General features: G+C 46.8%; 1 protein-coding gene across 1 annotated transcript in view; it reads right to left on the minus strand.

Moving 5' to 3' along the window:
- LOC130358153 (zinc finger protein 436-like) overlaps positions 1–27,374 on the minus strand; it is a 334,942-nt gene that overhangs the window by 301,970 nt on the left and 5,598 nt on the right. Inside the window, exons 2-4 of the mRNA XM_056560991.1 lie at positions 26,563–26,699; positions 26,302–26,457; positions 23,717–23,846 (exon numbers count right to left, since the gene is read on the minus strand). Of these exons, the coding sequence (XP_056416966.1) occupies positions 23,717–23,846; positions 26,302–26,457; positions 26,563–26,640 (364 nt within the window). The 5' untranslated portion in view covers positions 26,641–26,699. The remainder of the gene's footprint in view (positions 1–23,716; positions 23,847–26,301; positions 26,458–26,562; positions 26,700–27,374) is intronic.

Genomic DNA, 27,374 nt, shown 5'->3' on the forward strand with positions numbered 1-27,374 from the left:
TTGATAGGACTTATTGATCACTTTTTATTCATTTTTAAATGATATAAAAAGTGACCAAAAATGCACTATTTTGGACTTTGGAATTTTTTTGCGCGCACGCCATTGACCGAGCGGTTTAATTAATGATATATTTTTATAATTCGGACATTTCCGCACGCGGTGATACCACATATGTTTATTTTTATCTTTATTTACACTGTGTTTTTTTTATTATTGGAAAAAGGGGGGTGATTCAAACTTTTAATAGGGGAGGAGTTAAATGATCTTTATTCACTTTTTTTTTTCACTTTTTTTTTGCAGTGTTATAGCTCCCATAGGGACCTATAACACTGCATACACTGATCTCTTATACTGATCATTGTTATCCCATAGGGACCTATAACACTGCACACACTGATCTTCTATGTTGATCACTGGTTTCTCATAGGAAACCAGTGATCGACGAATCTGCCGGATGACTGCTCATGCCTGGATCTCAGGCACTGAGCAGTCATTCGGCGATCGGACAGCGAGGAGGCAGGAAGGGGCCCTCCCGCTGTCCTGTCAGCTGTTCGGGATGCCGCGATTAGCCGCGGCTATCCCGAACAGCCCGACTGAGCTAGCCGGGAACTTTCACTTTCACTTTTAGCCGCGCGGCTCAGCTTTGAGCGCGCGGCTAAAGGGTTAATAGCGCGCGGCGCCGCGATCGGCGCTGCGCGCTATTAGAGGCGGGTCCCGGCTTCACTATGACGCCGGGCCCGCCATCATATGACGCGGGGTTACTGTGTAACCCCGCGTTATATCAGAAGAGCAGGACCAATGACGTACCGGTACGTCCTTGGTCCTTAAGGGGTTAATTTCTTGCACCATTTCTTTTTCTTTCTCGCTACATTTTTTTTCTAAATGTAGCTATTTTCTTTATTAATATACCTCTTAAGAAGGCTTTTAATGTATCCCACACCGTGTGAATCCCCGCAGACCCTTTATTGAATGCCCAAAATTCTGCTCACTCTTCTTCTAACCCTTCCGTGATTTCCTTAATATGAAGCCAGTGTGGATTAATAGTGAAATTATGTGTATTTGTTATTCTCCTATCCTTCTTTAGATAACCCACCACCATTGCATGGTCAGAGATCGTCTTAGGCTCATAGTTTATTTTTTGCAAAGAAATGAGTGTTTGTTCATCTACTAATATTAGGTCAATCCTAGATGCCGTTTTGTATGACATGTTAAAACAGGAAAAGTTTTGTTTAGTTGGGTATAAATGGCGCCAGGCATCACTCCACCCACTTTCCTGGCACCATCTGTACAATAAGGTATCTTATTTTACTACCCCTCCAATCTTGTGTTTGATCCATCACGCAATTAAAGTCACCCGGGGCGTAGAATTCTTTATATGTTTTCCCCTCCAAAAATACTGTTAATCTCTGTAATATCTCAAGTGAGAAGGGGGACGGAATGTAAATTGCTGCTATCACCGTGTCAACACCCTCCCAGTTGCAATATAAGAACACATAGCGGCCTTTTGGATCGATTTCTACCATATACTCTTGAAACCCCACCGCGTGATGGATCAGCACAGACACTCCTGAGGAGTAATTAGAGACAGTTGAGTGGTATGTTATTTTAGCCCATTTTTTCCTTATTAAACTCACTGACTCCTTTGTTAAATGGGTCTCAATTAGAATTATTATTACATAGTTACATAGTTAGTACGGTCGAAAAAAGACATATGTCCATCAAGTTCAACCAGGGAATTGAAGGGTAGGGGTGTGGTGGGATATTGGGGGAAGGGATGGGATTTTATTTTTCTGCATAAGCATTAATGTTATTTTGTTCCAGGAATGTATCTAACCCTGTTGTCAGGATCCGGATGGGTATACTGTGAGGATACTGGTGGTGGATCCTCTGTGTCAGTGGGGTGATGACGTGGGCCGTACCAGTGGAACGGAGTCTAAGGGGTTACTGGTTTTCACCAGAGCCCGCCGCAAAGCGGGATGGACTTGCAGCGGCAGGTAACCCCCAGGTCGTTCCACCCGATAGCGACTCAACCCCAACTGACGGCTGAGACAGACGCGGTACAAGGGATTAGGCAAGAGCAAGGTCGGACGTAGCAGAAGGTCAGAGCAGGCGGCAAGGGTCGTAGTCAGGGGCAACGGCAAGGGTCTGGAACACAGGCTTGGAACATACACAAGGAAACGCTTTCACTGGCACTGAGGCAACAAGATCCGGCAATGCTAGGAAGGGGAAGTGGGTTTTTATAATGAGGGCACAGGTGTGAGTACTGATTGGGCCAGGAACCAATCAATGGCACACTGGCCCTTTAAATCTCAGAGAGCCGGCGCGCCCTAGGGAGCGGGGCCGCGCGTGCCGGGACAGAGCCGACGGAGGACGGGACAGGTGAGGGGATTGGGATGCGAGCCGCGAGCGGGCATCCCCGCCGGTGACACTGATGTAGCGCTCCCGGTCAGCGCGTCTGACCGGGGTGCTGCATGGAGGTGAACGCCGCGAGCGCTCCGGGGAGAAGCAGGAACCCGGAGCGATCGGCGTAACAGTACCCCCCCCTTAGGTCTCCCCCTCTTTTTATCTGCTTGTCCCTTCATACGAGACGAGGCCATTGGGAGCGACTCTTGAGTCTCCTTCCAGATAACGGAGAAGTCCTGGGTTACTTCATCTACGGCAGGAACTCCAGAAGAAGTGTGAATGGGGAGGGGGGCAGAGGGTGAAGCTTGCCACGGGGCAGAGTGGTACCAGGAAGGAGGCTATGAGGAGGTAAGATCTCTGCTTGCTTTTTGCAGAAAATATCAGAAAAGTCCTGGTAAGCCTTGGGAGGGCCCGGTAAGGGTGGAACCTCAGGAGTTAGACAAGTGGGAGCAGATGTGAGGCATCGTTTGAGACAAGAAGGACCCCAATTTTTGATCTCCCCGGTGGTCCAGTCAAGGGTAGGAGAATGATGTTGGAGCCATGGCAGACCGAGGAGGACTTCAGAGGTGCAGTTGGGCAGAACAAGAAATTCAATTTTTTCGTGATGCACTCCAATGCTCATAAGCAGGGGTTCTATGCGGTAATGCACAGTGCAGTCCAATTTTTCTCCGTTGACAGAAGAAATGTAGAGCGGCTTGACGCGACGGGTTACTGGGATACTGAACCTATTAACGGAAGAGGCCAAAATAAAGTTTCCTGCAGAACCGGAGTCCAAGAAGGCCACAGCAGAGAAGGAGGAGTTAACCGAAGGAGTAATCCGCACAGGTACAGTCAGACGTGGAGGGGCAGAATTTATGCCAAGAGACGCCACTCCCACGTGAGCTGGGTGCGTGCGTGCGTTTCCCAGACGCGGAGGACGAATAGGGCAGTCCACTAGGAAATGTTTGGTACTAGCGCAGTACAGGCATAGATTCTCGTTACGGCGGAGAGTCCTCTCTTGTAGGGTCAGGCGGGACCGATCCACTTGCATAGCCTCCTCGGCAGAAGGCACAGGAACAGATTGCATTGGACTTGAGAAGAGAGGAGCCGGGGAGAGAAATCGCCTGGTGCGAACAAGATCCTTCTCCTGTCGGAGCTCCTGGCGTCTTTCAGAGAAACGCATGTCAATGCGGGTGGCCAAATGGATAAGTTCAGACAGGTTAGCAGGAATTTCTCGTGCGGCCAGTACATCCTTGATGTTGCTGGATAAGCCTTTCTTGAAGGTCGCACAGAGGGCCTCATTGTTCCAGGATAATTCAGAGGCGAGGGTACGAAACTGGATGGCATATTCGCCTACGGAAGAACTTCCTTGGACTAGGTTCAGCAAAGCAGTCTCGGCAGAGGAGGCCCAGACTGGCTCCTCAAAGACACTATGAACTTCAGCGAAGAAGGACTGGATAGTAGCAGTAGCAGGATCATTGCGGTCCGAGAGGGGTGTGGCCCATGACAAGGCCTTTCCAGACAGGAGACTAACCACGAAAGCCACCTTAGACGGTTCTGTGGGAAATTGGTCCGACATCATCTCCAAGTGTAGGGAACATTGAGACAGGAAACCACGGTACTGTTTAGAGTCCCCATCAAATTTGTCCGGCAGGGGCAGGCGGAGGCTGGGAGCTTCCACTCGCCGCGGAGGAGGAGCAGGAGCTGGCGGAGGAGATGGTTGCTGAAGCTGTGGCAGAAGTTGTTGCAGCATGACAGTCAGTTGGGTCAGCTGTTGTCCTTGTTGTGCTATCTGTTGAGATTGCTGGGCGACCACTGTGGTAAGGTCAGCGACAACTGGCAGCGGGACCTCAGCGGGATCCATGGCCGGATCTACTGTCAGGGTCAGGAGGGGTATGCAGTGAGGATACTGGTGGTGGATCCTCTGTGTCAGTGGGGTGATGATGTGGGCCGTACCAGGGGAACGGAGTCTAAGGGGTTAGTGGTTTTCACCAGAGCCTGCCACAAAGCGGGATGGACTTGCAGCGGCAGGTAACCCCCAGGTCGTTCCACCCGATAGCGACTCAACCCCAACTGATGGCTGAGACAGGCGTGGTACAAGGGATTAGGCAAGAGCAAGGTCGGACGTAGCAGAAGGTCAGGGCAGGCAGCAAGGATCGTAGTCAGGGGCAACAGCAGAGGGATCTGGAACACTGGCTTGGAACATACACAAGGAAACGCTTTCACTGGCACTGAGGCAACAAGATCTGGCAATGCTAGGAAGGGGAAGTGGGTTTTTATAATGAGGGCACAGGTGTGAGTACTGATTGGGCCAGGCGCCAATCAATGACGTACTGGCCCTTTAAATCTCAGAGAGCAGGGCCGCGCGTGCCGGGAAAGAGCCAACGGAGGACGGGACAGGTGAGGGGATTGGGATGCGAGCCGCGAGCGGGCGCGTCCCGCTACGCGGGTTGCATCCCCGCCGGTGACACTGATGCAGCGCTCCCTGTCAGTGGGTCTGACCGGGGCGCTGCATGGAGGTGAACGCCGCGAGCGCTCCGGGGAGGAGCAGGGACCCGGAGCGCTCGGCGTAACACCTGTTTTAAAGCTATTAATTGTTCCTGAGGTAGACCGTTCCATAAATTCACAGTCCTCACGGTAAAGAAGGTGTCGCCCCTTTAGACTAAACCTTTTCTTCTCCAGACGGAGGGAGTGCCCCCTCATCCTTTTGGTGGGGTTTAACCTGGAACAGTTTTCTCCATATTTTTTGTATGGGCCATTTATATACTTATATACGTTTATCATATCCCCCCTTAAACGTCTCTTCTCAAGACTAAACAATTGTAACTCCTTTAATCGCTCCTCATAGCTAAGATGTTCCATGCCCCATATTAGTTTAGTCACGCGTCTCTGCACCCTTTCCAGCAACACAGTGCTGGAAGGTAGCTATTTATTCTATCAAATATAGAGCATCTTTTCTTCTCCTTAATACCCCTAAAATTCCATGCAATTATTTTCTTACTTCCTATTTTTTACTATCCAATTTTTTACCCCCTTCCCCTCTTATCTCCTTCACAGCCATTTGCTGCGAACCTAAACTTACACTAACCTCGCCCCCCCCCCCTGTTCCGGCCCTACCCCCCCTCCCCCTCGCCCGCCATACTTCTCACAAAAAAAAATTCCTCAACTCTATAAACCTCTACTTCCCAGCCATTTATCTATCTCTTCCTCTGAGTGAAAAAATAGAATTTGATCATTATCCTTGATTCTCATTCTAGCTGGGTACAAAAGCGAGAATGAGATGTCCGCTGCTCGGAGTCTCCTTTTAATCTGAACAAACTGCATTCTTTTTCTTCGTGTTTCCCTTGAAAAATTGGCAAACATGGCTATCTTTGAGCTTCCTCTTTCTATAGCCCCCCCCCCCTTCTGTAGAGAGTTTAAGAATAATGTCCCGGTCTTGGTGGAGAGCCCGGCACCGGTCTCTTCATTGGGATCCTATGTGCTCTCTCAACACAAAAATTATTGGTAAAACTATGAACACCAAATGTCTCTACTAAAAGAGTTTCCACAAATGTAACTGGATCTTCTCCTTCATCTCCCTCTTGAAAACCTGTGATACGGATGTTAGCTCTTCTAGAGTGGTCCTCCAGATCTATCACTTTAGATTTAAGAAGGGAATTTTCCTTTTTCATCTCATCCCAATCCTTATGCATTTCAGAGAAGTTTTTTTCCAGTGTAGGGATGGCTTTTTCATTTCATTTTATTTGTGTCATCTCTTATCAGGGAGATATCTGTACTCAGTCCTCCAACTTGTGTTGTAAGGTCAGCAATCGCTTTATTGCATTTCTGAACCTCTGCTAAGATTGAGGATAATACTGGGGTGTTGTTCTCTCCTTGTTCTCCATCCTCATTTCCTTCATTTGTATTTAAGGGGGTGTATCTTGAACCTCCTATCTGTGGGGGTTTTTGTGTTTGTGTACGAGTCTTTACAGTATCATGGGGGGATTTAAGATATTTAGACAGCAGATTTGTTTCAGGGCCCCCTGATCTTCTGGGATAAATTTTCGGTGACATGTTGAGTATCTTATATCACTCCAAAACCCAGATTCATAACTAAGAAAAAGCAGCAGAAAAAAGAAAGGGGAAATATGTCATGTTACCTTCATCCTGGTGGGGGGTGCTGTATTCCATCAGTTGTAGATAGAGGGGGTAGGGAAGAGAGGGACGAGAAAGGGATGAATAGTCACTCACAGTCAGTTGTTCTTTTCAGAAAGTTGAGAAAGTTCGCAGATCAGTAATCATTTCAGCTGCAGGGAAGAGGGAGCAGACATTTGCATTTCAAATTTTGCTAATTTCCTCTTCAATATTCTTTTCTCCTTTCTCTTTTCTCATTTGTTCCTTCATGTCCCCCCTCCTCCCCCCCCCCCCCACACTCCCATCTCTTATGTGGCCAGATCTCCCCAGAAGTTATAACTTTATACAGCTCAAATCCATAGTTTAAGGGATTGTGCCCAACACCTTTCCTGGTGATCGCCCCTCTGTGTGTCTCCAATCCAGTTGTCGCAACCGTTTATCTACACGACAGCACACAGGGGGGCAAAGGGAAGAATCCTCCATTTGGGGCAATACCCCTGGATACGGTCTCAGTGGAAGAGAGGGGGTAGAGAGAAAAAAGGAGGACCAGAGTAATAAGGTCATGCATCACTCTGTTCCTAATTCAACCTCAAGCTTGCCACTGCTGTGGGTCCCCTTTTCCGTTCTCTCGCTGCACTTTGCGCTTAATACACTAGCGAAGTCTGTAAGAAAGTGTTCCACCTTTCCGCTCTTAGCCAGGCCCTGCCTCTCAGCTCCCCCGTTTAGCTTATCCGGAGTACCACCCCCCCCCCCCCCAAATTAACATTGCCTTGCGTAGTGTAGCTGAGCACTTACTGCAATACCGGGATGTAACTTCCAAAAGCCTGTGCAGCCGCGCGGCAGTTTCACGCCTCCCTCCTCACCCAACACCGGCTTCCTTCACTTCCGGATCGCGCTCCACTCCCGAGCATTGTGAAATTTCAGGGACGGAGCAACTCTGAGGCGGAGGGGGGAGGAGGAGGGGGAAAAGAGGGGGGTGGGGGGTCACCACGGCAACCATGCATCACTTTGTTCCTAATTCAACCTCAAGCTTGCCACTGCTGTGGGTCCTCTTTTCCATTCTCTCGCTGCACTTTGCGCTTAATACACTAGCGAAGTCTGTAAGAAAGTGTTCCATAGTTCCACCTTTCCGCTCTTAGCCAGGCCCTGCCTCTCAGCTCCCCCGTTTAGCTTATCCGGAGTACCGTCCCCCCCCCCCCCCATATTAACATTGCCTTGCTTAGTGTAGCCGAGCACTTACTGCAATACCGGGATGTAACTTCCAAAAGCCGGTGCAGCCGCGCGGCGGCTTCACGCCTCCCTCCTCGCTCCTCACCCAACGCCGGCTTCCTTCACTTCCAGATCGCGCTCCACTCCCGAGCATCGTGAGATTTCAGGGATGGAGCAACTCTGAGGCGGAGGGGGGAGGAGGAGGGGGAAAAGAGGGGGGGGGGGGGGTCACCACGGCAACCACACACCACAGAGCGGAGAGAGCAAGGGGAGCATCAAAACCTCGGCAGCGGGGGTCCATCATCCATCGCCAGCTTTCCTCCAGGGTAAGTGGCCTAATCCCTCATAGTCTGCACCCAGGTCTCCATTGCAGGCTAACGGCGGGTGGGCGGGCCGGGCGCGGGCCTGCGAGGCCGACGGGTCACGTCATCCCGTCACGTGCTCGCACAACCGACACTTTAGAAAACACATTTTTTTCACTCTGAAATGGGCGTGTTTTATGCAAAAATGGGCGTTTTACCAAGGAATAAAATATTGAATGCTTTTGTGATAGTTAATGTTTATATATATTTTTTTTCTTTTTAACACATTTGCAATATTAGGTTTAAATCAATTTAACACCCAAGATGATAAACAAGGAGAATTGTTGTAATGTTTGAACAATTATAACACATGAAGACTTTTGATTCATGGAAACATTTTTAAACAAACAAGTCTAAACCATTTTGACTCACACAACTTATTTCATTAGCTCGGAGTTTGTGCGACACAATTGACTAGTGCGACACAAAAAAACGTGCGACACAAAAATAACCGACATGTGCGACAGAATAGTAAATAAGCCTGAAAAAAAAAGACGAGTGATATTGAAATCACTCCAGAAAAAACACTCCACTCTTAGTAGTTCAGGGCCAATGTGTGTTTAATTAAACCAAGAATATGGAAGTAGTAGCGCTTTACAGGACCAATGTGCATTATATGGAGGCACTTTTATAGCTCTGTTAGCTTACAAGCAGGAAAATATTTGTGTTTGAGTAAACCAAGAATATAGAAGTATTGGCGCTTTACTTGGCTAATGCATATTATATGGAGTCTATTTTTATAGCGCTGTTAATTTACAAGCAGGTAAATACAAGGTGTGTTTGATTTAGCCAATATGGAAGTACTAGCGCTTTACAGGGCTTATGGGCATTAATAGGAGGCACTTTTATAGCGCGTTTAGCTTACAACTGGTAGTAATACTGTGTGTGCGCGCTTAAACCCCGTAAATATAAGATGCTTTAGATGACTATGCTGCACTCACAGTGATTTAAATACATATTGCTATCACAGCTTTGCTCAGTTGTACAGATATTTGTATGTGCCTGGAAAAAGGCTTTCTGGGATTTGTAGTCCACAATGAGGCTTCTGCAGTTAGGGACAACAGAGGAGGTCTCTGAGATCAGCCACAGATGAAGACTATGCTGTGGAATTGTATAGTCTAGGGATTGAGCTCAGCCAGATGTGCAGGTTATTGTTATATGGGTAAGGCATCTGGGATTTATTCTGCAGCTATGCTGTATCTCCGACTCCTATGTATTATCTCTGGCCCCCATATATTATCTCTGGCTCCTATATATTATCTCTGGCTCCTATGTATTATCTCTGGCTCCTATATATTATCTCTGGCCCCTATATATTATCTCTGGCCCCTATGTATTATCTTTGGCTCCTATATATTATCTCTGGCCCCTATGTATTATCTCTGGCTCCTATGTGTTATCTCTGACACTTATGTATTATCTCTGACACTTATGTATTATCTCTGGCCCCTATGTATTATCTCTGGCTCTTATGTATTATCTCTGACTCCTATATATTATCTCTGACTCCTATATATTATCTCTGACTCCTATATATTATCTCTGACTCCTATTGCTCATACACTATCTCTCTATTTGTATCTCTCTCCAGAATGGCCGACGCTGAGCACGTCCTGCATTTAAAGGAGATGTCCGGAGCGGACTTTTCCTATTCAATCCTGCCTGGGCTGCAAAAAAAGAGAAGATAAAATTTCCCTTACCTTCTTATATTTCCCCGGAGCTCTGCAACAGCTGATTGGTCGGCCGAGCTGTCTGTTTCCTACTTCCCTTAGCCCGATACGTCACACAGCGCTTCAGCCTATCACTGGCCACAGCGATGTCCCGCCTCTGCCGGTGATAGGCTGAAGCACCGTGTGACGTACCGGGCAAAGGGAAGTAGGAAACAGACACCTCGGCCGACCAATCAGCTGTTGCAGAGCTCCGGGGGAATGTAAGAAGGTAAGGTAAAGTTTGTCTTCTCTTTTTTTTTGCAGCCCAGGCAGGATTGAATAGGAAAAGTCTGCACCGGACATCTCCTTTAATGCTGTATAAAAGTCCCCCCCTTTGCTGTCTCCTCTTTCCCTGGTAGCTGTTGAAAACATATACCAGCAAATCATTGTAAACCTGGGGGTCATATTGATAGAAGATACAGCACTCTCTGTCAAGGCGTGGGTGCACAGTTAAAGTCCCAACCCATGTAGTAAACAAAGAAATGATAACATAGCACTCCACTTGCGGTGAAAAAAAGGCTACATTTTATTCTTGCAATCCAAAATTATGTGACATTTCGGTCAATAATGACCTTCCTCAAACCTATGTAAGACAGCATAACATCAGTATACAGCATGATATATACAAATAAATTGTCCATGACAATAGTTGATCTACAACAAAATACACAAAACTGAGAACAAGGGGTAGATCTGATCATATCAAACAAAAACTGGTTCAAATCAATATAAGAGATGAGGTATAATAATAAAGTAAATCATATCAATCATATCACAGCGTTCCATTACAACGCTGAAGATACACAGAATATCATCGCCAGAACAACCTTCTCCAGCGAATTCTTACAGGTACCAGCGCATGAATTCAGATCCAGAAAGTTTGAACGCGAGTCCAAGCACCTTGTAAATCTTGAGTTACATTGCGCAACCCTCACAGAATACCTCAAAGTACACCGGATCCCACGTGGATTACGAGTTTTTCTGAGGCCGACAGTGTTTAGTGAGAAAAAGGAGTTTTGTGAACTCTTTGAACAGATTCTCAACAAGTGCTCCAGTGACTTGATGACCCTCACTGTCGACTTCTTACAGAAAGAAATTGCATCCATTCAAGAAAAAATAATCACTATTGAAACACAACTAAATTCCAGCCTGAATCCAGAGGATCTCAACAAACTAAAAGAAAAGGGTCTCTACTACGCTAGAATCACACAGAAAAGAGTCTGAACGGAAAAAACTAGAGAAATTCGTCCGCGACACAGAGGATTACCTCCAAAATAGAGTGTACCGATGGCAACAATCCTTTCCTCCCCCAAGGGGATACCACTCACGGCGCGGAACCTCCCAGGACACCTTTTCCTCCAGTTCAGAAGGCAACGACTTCTCACAGTTTCGGGGCTGTTTTTTAGGCAGACGCCGCCCAAGAAGACGAGGAGCGGAGGCCGTCGGCACAGGCATCTCAGTAACCAGATCCCAGGTATGCCAACACCCACCGATCAGACACCTTTGGTAGTGAAGATTTCTTCTAAATCCTTGGATCCACTACAAATCCAAGTATTACAAAAAGGTTTATCCTTTTGCCCTGCATACCAATTTGACTCATTCCAACTAGACTTAGATCTTCAGCGTTTCTTTAGGAACATTAGACTCAAGGCACATTTCAGTACCACACCAGTAAACATTGATCCCACCTCCCCGTCTGCCCCAGTCAACATCAAAACACTGGGGATTAAAACCCCGAGTAGGTTTCAGCCCCCAAGGGGCTCTCCCACTCTTGAGACCTTTATTGATTTAGTCAAAAAAGATGTTTCCAAAGTCAGGAGTGACATCGAGAAAGGCTCGCTTTTTTATCACCAGAATTTCAGCCCCAATGAATCAGCAGCCTTACGTAGCTTACAGTCAGATGATAGTATCATCATTAAGCCGGCAGACAAAGGGGGTGCTATTGTCATACAGGACTACCTGACTGAGATACACTCACAATTAGCTGATCATCATGTATACAGACGTCTAGATTCGGACCCCCTTGATGACATTACCTCCAAAATCTGTACTACCATTGACCGTTACCTTCCGATTGGGGTCATTGATGACAAAACACATACTTTTCTTCTAAAAAAAATTCCCGATTACCCCTGTATTATATACCCTAACTAAGATCCACAAAAACCTCCATAAACCACCTGGAAGACCCAGAGTAGCTTCCACAGATTCCATACTATCACCTCTTTCCATTCTTCTTGAGAAAATGTTGACTCCATTAATCACATCTACCCCCTCATTTCTACTTGATACAACCTATTTTTTAAAACTCATCCGCGAAATCCATCATGTTACCTCAGGCACAATCTTAGTCACGTTTGATGTCAACAGTTTGTATACCTCAATACAACATTCCAAAGGCCTATATGCAGTCAAGAACCTCCTGACCAAATCTAACTTTGACACACCCATCATTGATTTTTGTTTAGATCTGTTGGAACTGGTATTGCACAATAACTACTTTCTTTTCCAGGATACCTTCTTTCTTCAAGTACAAGGTACTGCGATGGGATCCAATGTGGCGCCTCCATACGCAAATGCTTACATGTCTGACTTTGCAAATGCTTACATGTCCCGTTTCATTTACACTAACCCTCTGTTCCTATCACACGTTAAAGTGTGGAAACGTTACATCGACGATATTTTTTACGTGTGGGGCGGCACATTGGATTCCCTACTACAATTCCACACTGATCTTAACAGGATCTGGCCAGGGTTGCAGTTCACCATACATCACAGTACCGAATCAGTCAGTTTCCTCGACACTACAGTACAGGTCCACAGTGACGGCCTTCTATCCACAGATTTATACACCAAACCTACAGACAGAAATAACCTCCTTCTACATTCCAGTTATCATCCCAAAGCCACCATTAATTCACTTCCAATTTCACCGCATCAATCGTATTGTAAGTGATCCCACGATTAAGGAAAAACGATTGGATGACATGACAGCCAGATTTAGAGAACGAGGATACCCTAACCATATCCTTTCAGAAGCTCTAGACCTCCCAGAATCTCCAATTCCAATACCAGGGTCCCTTTTGTTCATACTTTTCACCCGTTCTCCTATAGGATACATGGCATCATTAGGAAACATTGGCCACTACTCCACCAAGCTTATCCCACAGTCAGTGAATTCCAGACTTAGTTTTTCCCTTGTTTCCGACGACCGACAAATCTCAGAGATAGACTTGTTAGGGCTGACATTGGCACCAATCGTACCAATTATAGACAAACTGTCCTTAGAACCCAGAGGAAAGGGACATTTCCATGCTTACATTGTATCCATTGTAACAGTGTCATTAAGGGTGAATTCATACATCACCCCCTGTCAGGCCAATCACTCCCTGTCAAGGGTTACTTCACTTGTGACACTAATTACGTTGTCTACCTACTCAAATGTCCTTGTGGACTTGTATATGTAGGGGAAACTACTCAGCGCATCAAAGACAGAATAGCTCAACACAACAGTACCATCAGATGCCAAAATCTACTACTTCCAGTCCCATACCATTTTCATACGCACAACCATTCCCCGTCTCAACTACATTTTCAAATCCTGGAACATGTCCCACGCAGTAGACGTGGAGGTGACCGGATCAGACAACTCAAGACACGTGAAGCATACTGGATCCACAAACTACAGTCCCTGGAACCCAGAGGACTTAACAGAGAATATGATATTACCCAATTATGAATGTTTATCATGATAACCTCTTCAAATATTAATTGTGTTTCTTTATTCCCATAGGCCCGTTAACGATGATTGATCCGGATCAATGCTGAGGTGGATCTTATACACAATGCACTTTATCCTTTTCCATTATGGGTTTAGTCACTTTTATTTATTTTTCCTGTCACCATATTGATTTCTTAGTTCTCCATCTTTCTTCTTCATTATGTTTCCTCCTGTTTTTCCCCCTTCTTTTTCCCCCTTTTACTTTCCCATTTCTCACTTTTTTAACCTACGCTATCACTTTCTCTTTCATCTTTATGACACAGACACCTTTTTTTCTCCACATTCATTCTATCCTTTCCCTATATCCTATCTCACCATTTCCTTTCTATCCTTTTCATGGTTCTTTATACAAATTCTCCACTTTTTCACCTTCATACTTTCCGCAATTTATTTCAACTCACATACATCATAACAATTTTTCAACATATCTCTCTCCCCTCCCTACCCTACATACTTCACCTACATATCCCATATTTCCCCCCCCCTTTTTATTCCTCTCCACACTCAGATATCCAACATTCACTATTTTTTCTTTTTCCTAATTCCCTGCATTATCCATACATTTTCTACCTATCTATGTCTCATTCCATTTCGTCCCTCGGCGGCACACAAAGGGTTAACATCTTTCTTTCCTCCTACTAGACAGAAGATATGGTCACAGAATTAATTAACAACAATCAAGTAAATTAATTAATCAATCCAGGGCACCTGGCCCACTACACCTCCTATCTGATAAATGCAGCACAGAAACTAAGACACGTGTTTTTTTCTTCTGTCCTCCGGACAGTATGGTCAGTTTTTTCCTTTTGTATTTTTTCATAGTTACATGGTTAGGCACCGTTGGCTCTGCCTGTGGGTTCCACAGACTTCCAATGTGTATGGGGCCCGTGTTTCTTCCCAGTGTTTCTGGGAAGCGCATGTGGGGTACTGTCTGTCCAGGTATGTTGGGGGGTTTTTAGTATCGGGGCCCCCCTTCAGTTTTACCTGCAGTGTAGTGCCCGTTCCCCTGCCTCTAAGCGCTCCTGGCGTCGCGACTTCCGGGTAGGCGGTCTGCGGCGCTTCCGTCGGCAGTGCACTGGCGCTGCTGGTGACGTATTTCCAGAGTCCACAGTGGGGACAGTTTTCATGCGGGGAGTAAGTATTCCTTTTTTCCCCTTACTACTGCCCGTAGTTGTGCGCATTTCCCGGTCCGGTGCTTATTTATGGCAGGACTTTGCCGTGGGCCGGTCCAGCCTCTGCCTGGTGCGCTATCCCTGCCAATACAAGGTAAGTCCATCTGCAACAGGGGGGACCTGTTTCTTTTTGGACTATAAATATGTATATATTTTTTTTCGCTGAGGCTTCTCCCTTGCTTAGGGAATGATTATCATAGTTCTTATGGGTTCCATTAATCTTACTATGATATGCTGTTACTGTGTATGGGTGTTTTATTCTGATGTGTTTTTTTCCTTGGGTTTTCAGTATGGATAAACCTCAGGATGCCCATGTTTCCAAGAAGAGGAAAAGAAAGGAGTGCCATAGATTATGCCTTCAGTGTGCCCAACCGCTGCCGGATGACTACTCCCCGGATCTATGTTCGGTATGTTCTGACTACGCCCCTGCTTCCAGTACTTTTCAGTCCAAGGCTAAGCAGCTATTTGGGTGGTTTAAGTCCAGTCTACATTCAGTACTGTCAGACTTGTCTTCCCATCATAAGTCATCTAAAACCGCCAGTCTTAGTGCTTCTAAACTGCCTGTTTCACCGGTGTCTTCTTCAGTATCCTCTTTGGACTCTGAGGGGGAGATTGTATCCTCCTCCTCCCAGGAACTTGCAGAAGTTGGCTCCCCAGAAGATTATTATCTCCTCAGAAAGAGAAGATTAATTCTTTAATGAAATCAGTTAAAAAAAAACGTAGAGGGAGAACCGGGGGAAGATAATCTTCCTAAAAAGGAGGCACTTTTTTTATTTTCCACATTCTAGTACACTTACATTTCCAGGTCAGCCTCTGCTGGATCCCCTTATGAAAGTGGAATGGCAAAAACCGGAGAAAAAGCCTGATCTAGGATCTAGGTTTAAGATGCTTTATAAGTTAGATCCTAAAAGCACAGAGGAATGGGAGGCCTTACCTAAAGTTGATTTAGCGGTAGCCAGACTATCTAGAAAGTCTATGTTCCCCTCCGATGAATCCTCCTTGTTGAGGGACCATATGGACAGACGAGCTGAAGGCTCTCTCAGGAGAATTTACACCTCAGCCTCTTCAGCCTGTAAGGCAGCATTGGCTTCCATCTCTGTTGGTCGCGCTCTGCGACTCTGGCTCTCTCAACTTACCAGGGATCTACAGGATGGTGTCTCCAGAGATGAAATCTTACAGGATCTCCCTAAAATGAAGCTGGCTTCTGATTTTTTTGCAGACTTTCCATTAGACATCCTACGCCCAAACTCCAAAATTCTTGCTAGTTCCACCTCCGCCAGAAGAGCTCTCTGGCTAAAAGAGTGGTCTGGGGATGTCCCAGCAAAAAATAATTTTTGCTCCCTACCTTTTGAGGGTCGAGAACTTTTTGGATCTCAGTTAAATCCAATATTGGAAGGAATGAGTAACAAGAAGGGGGTATTTTTCTACTCTCCTGCTAAGAATCCTAACTATCGCAATAGAAGAAGACAATATCGCTCTTCCCTCCGCATAGGCGTTTTGGAGCTCAAAGGGGTAGACAAAGACGCCAACCGCGCCAGCAATCCTCATCTTACAAAAAGAAGTCTCCTCAAGGAGGGGAGAAGAGCAAGGGCTTTTGACGCCATCTCCTGTTTGCCCCGAGTAGGCGCCAGGCTCTCCCGTTTTGCCTCTCTCTGGTGTCAAACGTCCAGATTCGTGGGTAAACTCCATCATTTCAAGAGGCTACGCCATAGAACTCATTTCAATCCCCCCAAACAAATTTTTCATAAACAGAAACGATCCTCATGTCATTCCTCTCATCTCAGAATTCCTGCAGAAAGGCTCCCTCGAACCAGTACCAGTCCATCAAAAGGGTTTTGGCGTCTACTCAAGGGTCTTCGCGGTCCCCAAGAAGGGAGGTTCATGGAGACTTGTGATAGATCTTACCTTTTTGAACAAGTATGTCGTAAAGATACATTTCAAGATGGACACCATAAGATCTGTGCTGGCTCTTATCGAGGAGGGGGACTTCATGGTGACCATCGACATGAAAGATGCCTATCTTCATGTGCCAGTTCTAAAATCTCACAGAAGATTCCTGAGGTTGGCGGTTGTAGTAGACAAAGAAATCTGTCACTACCAATTTACGTGCCTCCCTTTTGGCCTGTCGTCATCACCTCGAGTCTTTACGAAAGTAGCTGTTATTCTGGCCGCTCATCTTCGTCTGCAGGGAGTGAATCTAATTCCATATTTGGACGATTGGCTGATACTAGCTCACTCCAAGGATCTGTTGCTGCATCATCTTCATCTAACCCTCTCAGTTCTGCAAGACCATGGGTTTCTCATTAACTTCCAGAAGTCCAGCCTATCTCCAACTACACAGGGGAGTTTTCTGGGCTTTGTGATCGACTCGGTCAACATGAGGCTTTCTCTGTCGGAGGACAGACTCTTCAGGCTGAAGTCCGAGGTAACCTGTCTCTTGAATTGTTCGCAATTATCCATAAGGTCTGCCATGAGCATTTTAGGCTTAATAACGTCTGCTCTAGACGCAGTGCCATGGGGAAGAGCTCACATGAGACCTCTTCAACTGGATATTTTGAACCAGTGGAACAGGAGAACCTGGGGTTTAGACAGGCCTATGTCCCTCTCGGTTTCTACATTGCAGGATCTGGCTTGGTGGTTACGTCCGGACAAGGTCGATTTGGGCAGATCCTTGCGAGCCATCTCTCAGGTTCTCCTTACCACAGATGCCTCTGCCAGCGGTTGGGGAGCACATCTTGGGTTCGAATGGGTTCAGGGCACTTGGGATAAGACGGAGGCGTCTCTGTCTTCCAACCGTAGAGAGCTCAGAGCGGTACGTCTGGCCTTAATCCATTTTTCCTCTTTGTTACAGGGCCGTCGGGTCCTGATACAATCGGACAATCTCCCTTCCGTATTCTACCTAAACAAGCAGGCAGGTACGAGATCATCCCAGTTGATGGAGGAATGTCGCCCTCTCATGGCCTGGGCGGAAGAACACCTGATAGAGCTTCATGCTGTTCATATCAGAGGATCACTGAATTCTCGTGCAGATTTTCTGAGCCGGAGGATTCTCAATCCATCAGAGTGGAGCCTCAATCCGGTAATTTTCCAACAGCTAGTCCAGAGGTTCGGTCTTCCAGAAATGGATGTCATGGCTATGAGGGAGAACAGGAAAATTCCTGCATTCTGCTCCATTTATCGGAAAGACCTCCCCGTCCATCTAGATGGTCTGTCCTTTCAATGAAACAACAGATTCCTGTATGCATTCCCTCCATTTCCTCGCATGTTGTTGAAAATCAAGGAGGAACATGCCAAAGTCCTAGCGATCCTTCCGTTCTTGCCCAGGAGGGCCTGGTACCAGCTCGCGTGGAAGCTTTCGAGAGGCTGTCTTTGGGAGCTTCCACTTCTACCGGACTTACTTCTCCAAGAAGGCTTATGCCATCCGGGCCTTCTCAAGTTGAGACTGACAGCATGGCTGCTGAAAGGTTAACTCTGAGCTCCCGGGGGTTCTCTGAGGATGTAATCAAGCTCCTTGCTGCTTCAAGAAAGCCATCCACTCTTAAAAACTACTCCAGAGTTTTTAAAATCTTTAATTCATGGTGTTCGGATCATCACATTGATTCTCCATCTCTGTCGCAAGTCTTGGAATTTTTGAAAGATGGGTTTGACAAAGGTTTGAAGCCTAACACCCTTAGGGTGCATTTCGCTGCCATTAATCATTTTTTCCAAGGAATCTTTTCTAGCAATGCCTTAGTCTCCAGATTCTTCAAAGGAATGTCTAACCTCAGACCTTCAGTTTCACCTCCAATACCGTCATGGGACTTACCGTCTGTTCGTCAAGCTCTAACAAGTGATCCTTTTGAGCCTATTGACAAGTCTGAGGTCAAATTCCTCTCCTGGAAAACTCTGTTTTTGGTGGCCATCACCTCAGCTAAGAGAGTCTCGGAGCTCCAAGCTTTGTCCAGCCTCCCTCCCTATATTAGAGCTCAACAGGACTGTTTAGTTCTTCGTTTGAATCCATCTTTCAGACCGAAAGTATGTTCTGATGCTAATCTTAGTCAAGACATTTTTTTGCCGGATTTTTATCCTAATCCTCAAAATGAAATACAGGTATCTCTACATTCTCTGGATGTGAAAAGAGCGGTTCTCTCCTATATTGATAGAACCAAGCAGTTCAGGCAGTCAGAGACTCTCTTTGTGCAATTCCAAGGCCCGAATAAGGGGAAACCAGCATCCAAAGCTTCTCTGGCACGCTGGATTAAGTCAGTGATTTTTTTCTGTTATTCCCTCCGTGGGGAAGATTCTCCTTTAGGTGTCCGTGCCCATTCCACCAGGGCCATGTTCACATCCTGGGCTAATCTAGCGCAAGTCTCCCTTGATGAAATATGCCGTGCAGCGACTTGGTCATCTCCGGACACCTTCATCAACCATTACAGATTGGACCTCACATCTGGCAGGGAGGTGTCCTTTGGCAGAAACGTGCTGGAAATGGCTTCCTCTTTACACCCCCCCCCCCTTTAATTTACTGCTTTGCATATCCCTTTGTGTGCCGCCGAGGGACGAAATGGAAGGTTAAAATTTACTTACCGAAATTTTTCTTTCCATGAGTCCCGAGGCGGCACAGATTCCCTCCCTATTAAAGATAAAATTTTTTGCTGCATACTACACATGTGTCTTGCTTTCTGTGCTGCATTTATCAGATAGGAGGTGTAGGGGGCCAGGTGCCCTGGATTGATTAATTTACTTGATTGTTGTTAATTAATTCTGTGACCATATCTTCTGTCTAGTAGGAGGAAAGAAAGATGTTAACCCTTTGTGTGCCGCCTCGGGACTCATGGAAAGAAAAATTTCGGTAAGTAAATTTTAACCTTTATCCACTCTCTATTCATTTCTCACTCTCTGTCACAGTTCACAGGCTTCCCTTCATTACTAACGCTGCACACACAGCCATTTCCGCTCAGTGGAACGCATAGATGCGTTCCAAATGCCAAACTTCCGGTCATGTGACCGCAAGCGCCGGCCAGAGCGCAGGGAGCGAGACTTCACCTCTCCAGGTCAGTTATAACCCTTGTACACTCCTTTCAGTCGCTCCCCATGTCGTACCGCTTTCTCCACACCCTATTCATGCACACTTCGTCCACAGTTAGAGTACACTGGCCATATTCCGGGATGCCACACATTAGTGACATCACTTCCGGCACACAGGACCGGAAGTGTACGCCAACACCACTTCATAACTCCACACTCTTCACTCCTCTTCAGCCACATGCGACTACTGTCGCCTCACCTACCTACCTGTTACCAGGTTTTTGTATACCGTTTCTTCCTTAATTACTTCTTTCCCCGCAGCAATCCGGTGAGTCACAGAGCCATTTTCATATAACAGTTCGTCCGGATTTATTATTATGCTTTTTCCTTTACATTGTATATTGATTGTTATGCACAGTATCACCATAGTGCATCTCTGTTTGGTGCAGTGTCCATAGAATTATTCCTTTTTTCTTATTAATGCTAGAGTCCTGTTGGTGAGCATTTTGCTCCCTATTTATCACCATATATTCGCTGTGATATGATTTACTTTATTATTATACCTCATCTCTTATATTGATTTGAACCAGTTTTTGTTTGATATGATCAGATCTACCCCTTGTTCTGAGTTTTGTGTATTTTGTTGTAGATCAACTAATGTCATGGACAATTTATTTGTATATATGTTGCTGTATACTGATGTTATGCTGTCTTACATAGGTTTGAGGAAAGTCATTATTGACCGAAACGTCACATAATTTTGGATTGCAAGAATAAAATGTACCCTTATTTTCACCGCAAGTGGAGTGCTATGTTATCAAACCTGGGGGTCATGTGATGGTTGCGAGGAATGTTGGTCAACCTGACATCATTTCTCTCCCCCCCTGTGCTTCCTGTTTCCTCTTAGCGCCATGTGATCCTCATCCCTCACGTTAATGATTTTGCACATTTCCCAAGGAAATGTTTGAAGGTTTGGTGAGCCCGACTCCTTTTGACACTTTAGTTTGTATCTTCATTTCATGACACAAAAATCCAAACAAGAATAAAGATTCTTTTTTTTGTAAATCATTTTTCACATACAGAACATTATGAAGGCTTCGGTCATGTGAGTTCTCCTATGTTTATCAAGTTGCAAAGTGTTTCTTACATTCTGAACAGAAATACCGTTTCTTTCCTGAGCGAGTTCTCTGATGTATAACAAGAAGAGTTTTTTGGTAAACATTTACCACACTCTGAACAGAAATACGGTTTCTCCAGTGAATTCTCTCATTGTAACCATATCTTCATGTGTAACAAGACTTGCTTTTCTGTATAACATTTTAACACATTTTAACCTGACTATTGCCTCTCACCCATATGAGTTTTCTGATGTTTAACAAAATAATTTTTTTGTGTAAACGATTTTGCACATACTGAACATGAATATGGCTTCTTTCCTGTGTGATTTATCATATGTTTACTCAGATTCATATTTGTTAAAAAACGTTTCCCACATTCTGAACATGAATACGGCTTCTCTCCTGTGTGAATTTTTTGGTGTACAATTACATAATCTTTAGTTGAAAAGCGTTTCCCACATTCTGAACATGAATACGGCTTCTCTCCTGTATGAGTTCTCAAATGTCTAATAAGATTTGATTTTGAATTACATATTTTTAAGCATTCAGGACATATATACGTCATCTTTCCTGTGTGAGTTTCCTGATGTATAACAAGATCTGCTTTCTGGGCAAAACGTTCTCCACATCTTGAGCATGAATATGGATTCTCTCCTATGTGCATTCTCTCATGTGAAAGAAGTTCTTCACTATCTGTAAAACATTTCCCACACAGTGAACATGAATACTTTTCCTCTGTGTGACTTCTTCTGTGGGTTATAAGATCTGAATTTTTTGTAAACTCTTTTTTACATTCACCACAATGAAACCTTTTCCCTTCTCTCTGATCTGTCCTTGTGGTAACAACCTGTGATGGGTCAGGAGAAGGTTCCCCATGATTAGGGGCATTATAGGATAGATCTGTACTGTGAGGTCCTGGATGTACAGTAAGGGAAAGGAGGTCCTCTCCTGGGGAGTGCTGCATGAGATCTTCATCTTCTACTTTAGGATTTAGTGAGGATACGAAATTCCCATTTGCATCCTTGATAGGGTTTTCTGTAATAAAAAAATTACTTTTTTTTTACTTGAACCGCAAAGAAGACACATTTATAACATTCCTAATACACTGGAAACACACAAGATTTCTGGTGCAGTTTTTCAGCTAAAGCCAGAAGTGGATCCAATAACATTTTACAATAATTTTAAATCCACTGAATTTGGCTGCAAAAACAACGTCAAAAACTTGGTGCGATTCCAGCAAAATGAAAAATTGCACTGGCCCCTCCTACATCAGCTCCTCAGCACTAGTGTACAGAGCCATATTCTTTATCTTCCATGTCATCCTTGGCCGCACCCCTGGGAGCTTAGGAAGAAGAGATGTGACCAGCAATGTGACTCCGGTCCACGAGCCAAGATTAATGGGAAGTCCCTGTAATGTAGATCTAGGGTGGAGCCTCCCCTGAAGACACCTCTGAATTCCCTCTGTAATCCATTATCACATACCTGGGGTAACACCTCCTGGAATTATTACATACCTGGGGTAACACCTCCTGGAAATATTACATACCTGGGGTAACACCTCCTGGCATCTCCTCCTTCACTTCTCTCATACACGGGTGATGGCCGCTCATCCTCTCTTCTTCTTCCTCCACTTTATTATTAGTCAGATCTCCCCCCTGATGTGACATATAGAACAATTCACTACAATACAGCAGACAGGAGGAGCAACAGAGACCCCCCAAAATCTACCCCCACATCTATGACTGCAGGACCCCCCTATAGACATATAGGATCAGCCTCATCTACCTGATGCTTCTCTGGGACATTTACCTCTGGACAGTCCTCGGAATACAGAGGACGGGGACACCTCTCGGGTGGATTTCTATCAATGACTCCATCTGTAGGGAACACACAGGGAACGAAATCATCACCTCCTGTATATCCATCTGTAGGGAGGAACACACAGGGAATGAATACATCACCTCCTATATATCCATCTGTAGGGAACACACAAGGACTGATTACATCACCTCCTATATATCCATCTCTAGTGAACACACAGGGAATGAATACATCACCTCCTGTATATCCATCTATAGGGAACACACAGGGAATGAATACATAACCTGCTGGATAGATTTCTATGTTACTAGGTAGTGAGAGTGATATCTATATATAAGTCTCTTCTTACCTTGTGATGTTGGGGTCCGGTGATCCCCCATCATGACTATGTCCTGGTACAGATCCTTGTGTCCTTCTATATACTCCCACTCCTCCATGGAGAAATAGACAGTGACGTCCTGACACCTTATAGGAACCTGACACACACAATGATACAGTCATCAGCAGAGCCCTCCCTTATTGTATAATGTCCCAGCATTCCCAGCAGTGTCACCTCTCCAGTCAGCAGCTCAGTCATCCTGGTGGTCAGTTCTAGGATCTTCTGCTCATGTATCAGTGAATGAGGTGGAGGCTCCTCGGGGGTGGGGCTCTGGGTGGTGCCCGATCCTCCTGACACACGGGGGGTCACACACTCACCAGACCACTTCTTCACTACTGTGTAATCCTGTGTATGGTGAGACACTGATCACTACAGACATTCTAAGAATCCGCCCCCTTTCCAGTCATTTCCGGGATTATTTCTAGGGATAAGACGTCATGTGACCTCTCACCTCTCCGGTTATCAGGTGGATTATCTCTAGGGTGAGGTGTAATATCCTGGCAGCCATGTGCTTTCTGGCCTTCTCCATCCTTGTTGGGTCTATATCTATAGGAAATATACAGAGTGACTGAATACATTGTGTATATGTGATGATCACATGATGGGGGGTCTAGGGGACCCTCACCCCTGGTCTCCTCTACAATCAGGAAGGTCTCCTCTTACCCAGTGGTGATGTTGGGGGCCGGTGATCCCCCATCATGACTATGTCCTGGTACAGATCCTTGTGTCCTTCTACATACTCCCACTCCTCCATGGAGAAATAGACAGTGACGTCCTGACACCTTATAGGAACCTGACACACACAATGATACAGTCATCAGCAGAGCCCTCCCTTATTGTATAATGTCCCAGCATTCCCACCTCTCCAGTCATCAGCCTGCCCCTCCCTCCTGACACCTCCAGCAGTGCTCACCTCTCCAGTCATCAGCCTGCCCCTCCCTCCTGACACCCCCAGCAGTGCTCACCTCTCCAGTCATCAGCCTGCCCCTCCCTCCTGACACCCCCAGCAGTGCTCACCTCTCCAGTCATCAGCCTGCCCCTCCCTCCTGACACCCCCAGCAGTGCTCACCTCTCCAGTCATCAGCCTGCCCCTCCCTCCTGACACCTTCAGCAGTGCTCACCTCTCCAGTCATCAGCCTGCCCCTCCCTCCTGACACCCCCAGCAGTGCTCACCTCTCCAGTCATCAGCCTGCCCCTCCCTCCTGACACCTCCAGCAGTGCTGACCTCTCCAGTCATCAGCCTGCCCCTCCCTCCAGACACCTCCAGCAGTGCTCACCTCTCCAGTCATCAGCCTGCCCCTCCAGCAGTGCTCACCTCTCCAGTCATCAGCCTGCCCCTCCCTCCTGACACCTCCAGCAGTGCTCACCTCTCCAGTCATCAGCCTGCCCCTCCCTCCTGACACCCCCAGCAGTGGTCACCTCTCCAGTCATCAGCTTGCCCCTCCCTCCTGACACCCCCAGCAGTGCTCACCTCTCCAGTCATCAGCCTGCCCCTCCAGCAGTGCTCACCTCTCCAGTCATCAGCTTGCCCCTCCCTCCTGACACCCCCAGCAGTGCTCACCTCTCCAGTCATCAGCCTGCCCCTCCCTCCTGACACCCCCAGCAGTGCTCACCTCTCCAGTCATCAGCCTGCCCCTCCCTCCTGACACCCCCAGCAGTGGTCACCTCTCCAGTCATCAGCCTGCCCCTCCCTCCTGACACCCCCAGCAGTGCTCACCTCTCCAGTCATCAGCCTGCCCCTCCAGCAGTGCTCACCTCTCCAGTCATCAGCCTGCCCCTCCCTCCTGACACCCCCAGCAGTGCTCACCTCTCCAGTCATCAGCCTGCCCCTCCCTCCTGACACCCCCAGCAGTGCTCACCTCTCCAGTCATCAGCCTGCCCCTCCCTCCTGACACCTCCAGCAGTGCTCACCTCTCCAGTCATCAGCCTGCCCCTCCCTCCTGACACCCCCAGCAGTGCTCACCTCTCCAGTCATCAGCCTGCCCCTCCCTCCTGACACCCCCAGCAGTGCTCACCTCTCCAGTAATCAGCCTGCCCCTCCCTCCTGACACCTCCAGCAGTGCTCACCTCTCCAGTCATCAGCCTGCCCCTCCCTCCTGACACCTCCAGCAGTGCTCACCTCTCCAGTCATCAGCCTGCCCCTCCCTCCTGACACCCCCAGCAGTGCTCACCTCTCCAGTCATCAGCCTGCCCCTCCCTCCTGACACCCCCAGCAGTGCTCACCTTTCCAGTCATCAGCCTGCCCCTCCCTCCTGACACCCCCAGCAGTGCTCACCTCTCCAGTCATCAGCCTGCCCCTCCCTCCTGACACCTTCAGCAGTGCTCACCTCTCCAGTCATCAGCCTGCCCCTCCCTCCTGACACCCCCAGCAGTGCTCACCTCTCCAGTCATCAGCCTGCCCCTCCCTCCTGACACCTCCAGCAGTGCTGACCTCTCCAGTCATCAGCCTGCCCCTCCCTCCAGACACCTTCAGCAGTGCTCACCTCTCCAGTCATCAGCCTGCCCCTCCCTCCTGACACCTCCAGCAGTGCTCAACTCTCCAGTCATCAGCCTGCCCCTCCCTCCAGACACCTCCAGCAGTGCTCACCTCTCCAGTCATCAGCCTGCCCCTCCAGCAGTGCTCACCTCTCCAGTCATCAGCCTGCCCCTCCCTCCTGACACCTCCAGCAGTGCTCACCTCTCCAGTCATCAGCCTGCCCCTCCCTCCTGACACCCCCAGCAGTGGTCACCTCTCCAGTCATCAGCCTGCCCCTCCCTCCTGACACCCCCAGCAGTGCTCACCTCTCCAGTCATCAGCCTGCCCCTCCCTCCTGACACCTCCAGCAGTGTCACCTCTCCAGTCATCAGCCTGCCCCTCCCTCCTGACAACCCCAGCAGTGGTCACCTCTCCAGTCATCAGCCTGCCCCTCCCTCCTGACACCCCCAGCAGTGTTCACCTCTCCAGTTATCAGCCTGCCCCTCCCTCCTGACACCCCCAGCAGTGCTCACCTCTCCAGTCATTAGCCTGCCCCTCCCTCCTGACACCCCCAGCAGTGCTCACCTCTCCAGTCATCAGCCTGCCCCTCCCTCCTGACACCTCCAGCAGTGCTCACCTCTCCAGTCATCAGCCTGCCCCTCCCTCCTTACACCTCCAGCAGTGCTCACCTCTCCAGTCATCAGCCTGCCCCTCCCTCCTGACACCCCCAGCAGTGCTCACCTCTCCAGTCATCAGCCTGCCCCTCCCTCCTGACACCCCCAGCAGTGCTCACCTCTCCAGTCAGCAGGTCGGCCATCTTGTTGATGAGTTCCAGGATCTCCTGATGACTGTTTCCCTTATGTATCAGTGAGTGAGGTGGAGGCAGCGATATAGGAACCTGCTCCCTGCTCCATCCTTCCCCCTCTTCTGTCTTCACTACCATGTAATCCTGTGTATGGAGGAGACATTGATGTCACTTTATCCCTTCACCTCTCCAGCCATGTCCATGGTTTAGAGATAGAAGAGACGGGACATGATCTCCAGAATCCCTCACCTCTCCGCTCAGCAGGGACATGATCTCTAGGGCCACGTGTAATATTCTCTCCTCCATCACATCCAGGTCCTTCTCCATCCTTAGGGGGCAGTCAGGAGAAGAAAGGGAGACCCCCGACCACTGATGGAGACCTCCCCCTGGAGAGTGTATATAAAGACAAACTGTAAGAGACTTTATGGTGACTCCACATATATGGTCCCTATTATATATATATATATATATATATATATATATATATACAGAAGAGATAACAGTATATACACATATATGGCCCCTATTATATATATACAGAAGAGATAACAGTATATACACATATATGGCCCCTATTATATATACACAGAAGAGATAACAGTATATACACATATATGGCCCCTATTATATATATACAGAAGAGATAACAGTATATACACATATATGGCCCCTATTATATATATATATATATATATACAGAAGAGATAACAGTATATACACATATATGGCCCCTATTATATATATATACAGAAGAGATAACAGTATATACACATATATGGCCCCTATAATATATATATATATATATATATATATATATATACAGAAGAGATAACAGTATATACACATATATGGCCCCTATTATATATATATATACAGAAGAGATAACAGTATATACACATATATGGCCCCTATTATATATATATATATACAGAAGAGATAACAGTATATACACATATATGGCCCCTATTATATATATACAGAAGAGATAACAGTATATACACATATATGGCCCCTATTATATATATATACAGAAGAGATAACAGTATATACACATATATGGC

The sequence above is a fragment of the Hyla sarda genome, chromosome 2 (assembly GCF_029499605.1).
Source record: "Hyla sarda isolate aHylSar1 chromosome 2, aHylSar1.hap1, whole genome shotgun sequence".
Lineage (NCBI taxonomy): Eukaryota > Metazoa > Chordata > Amphibia > Anura > Hylidae > Hyla > Hyla sarda.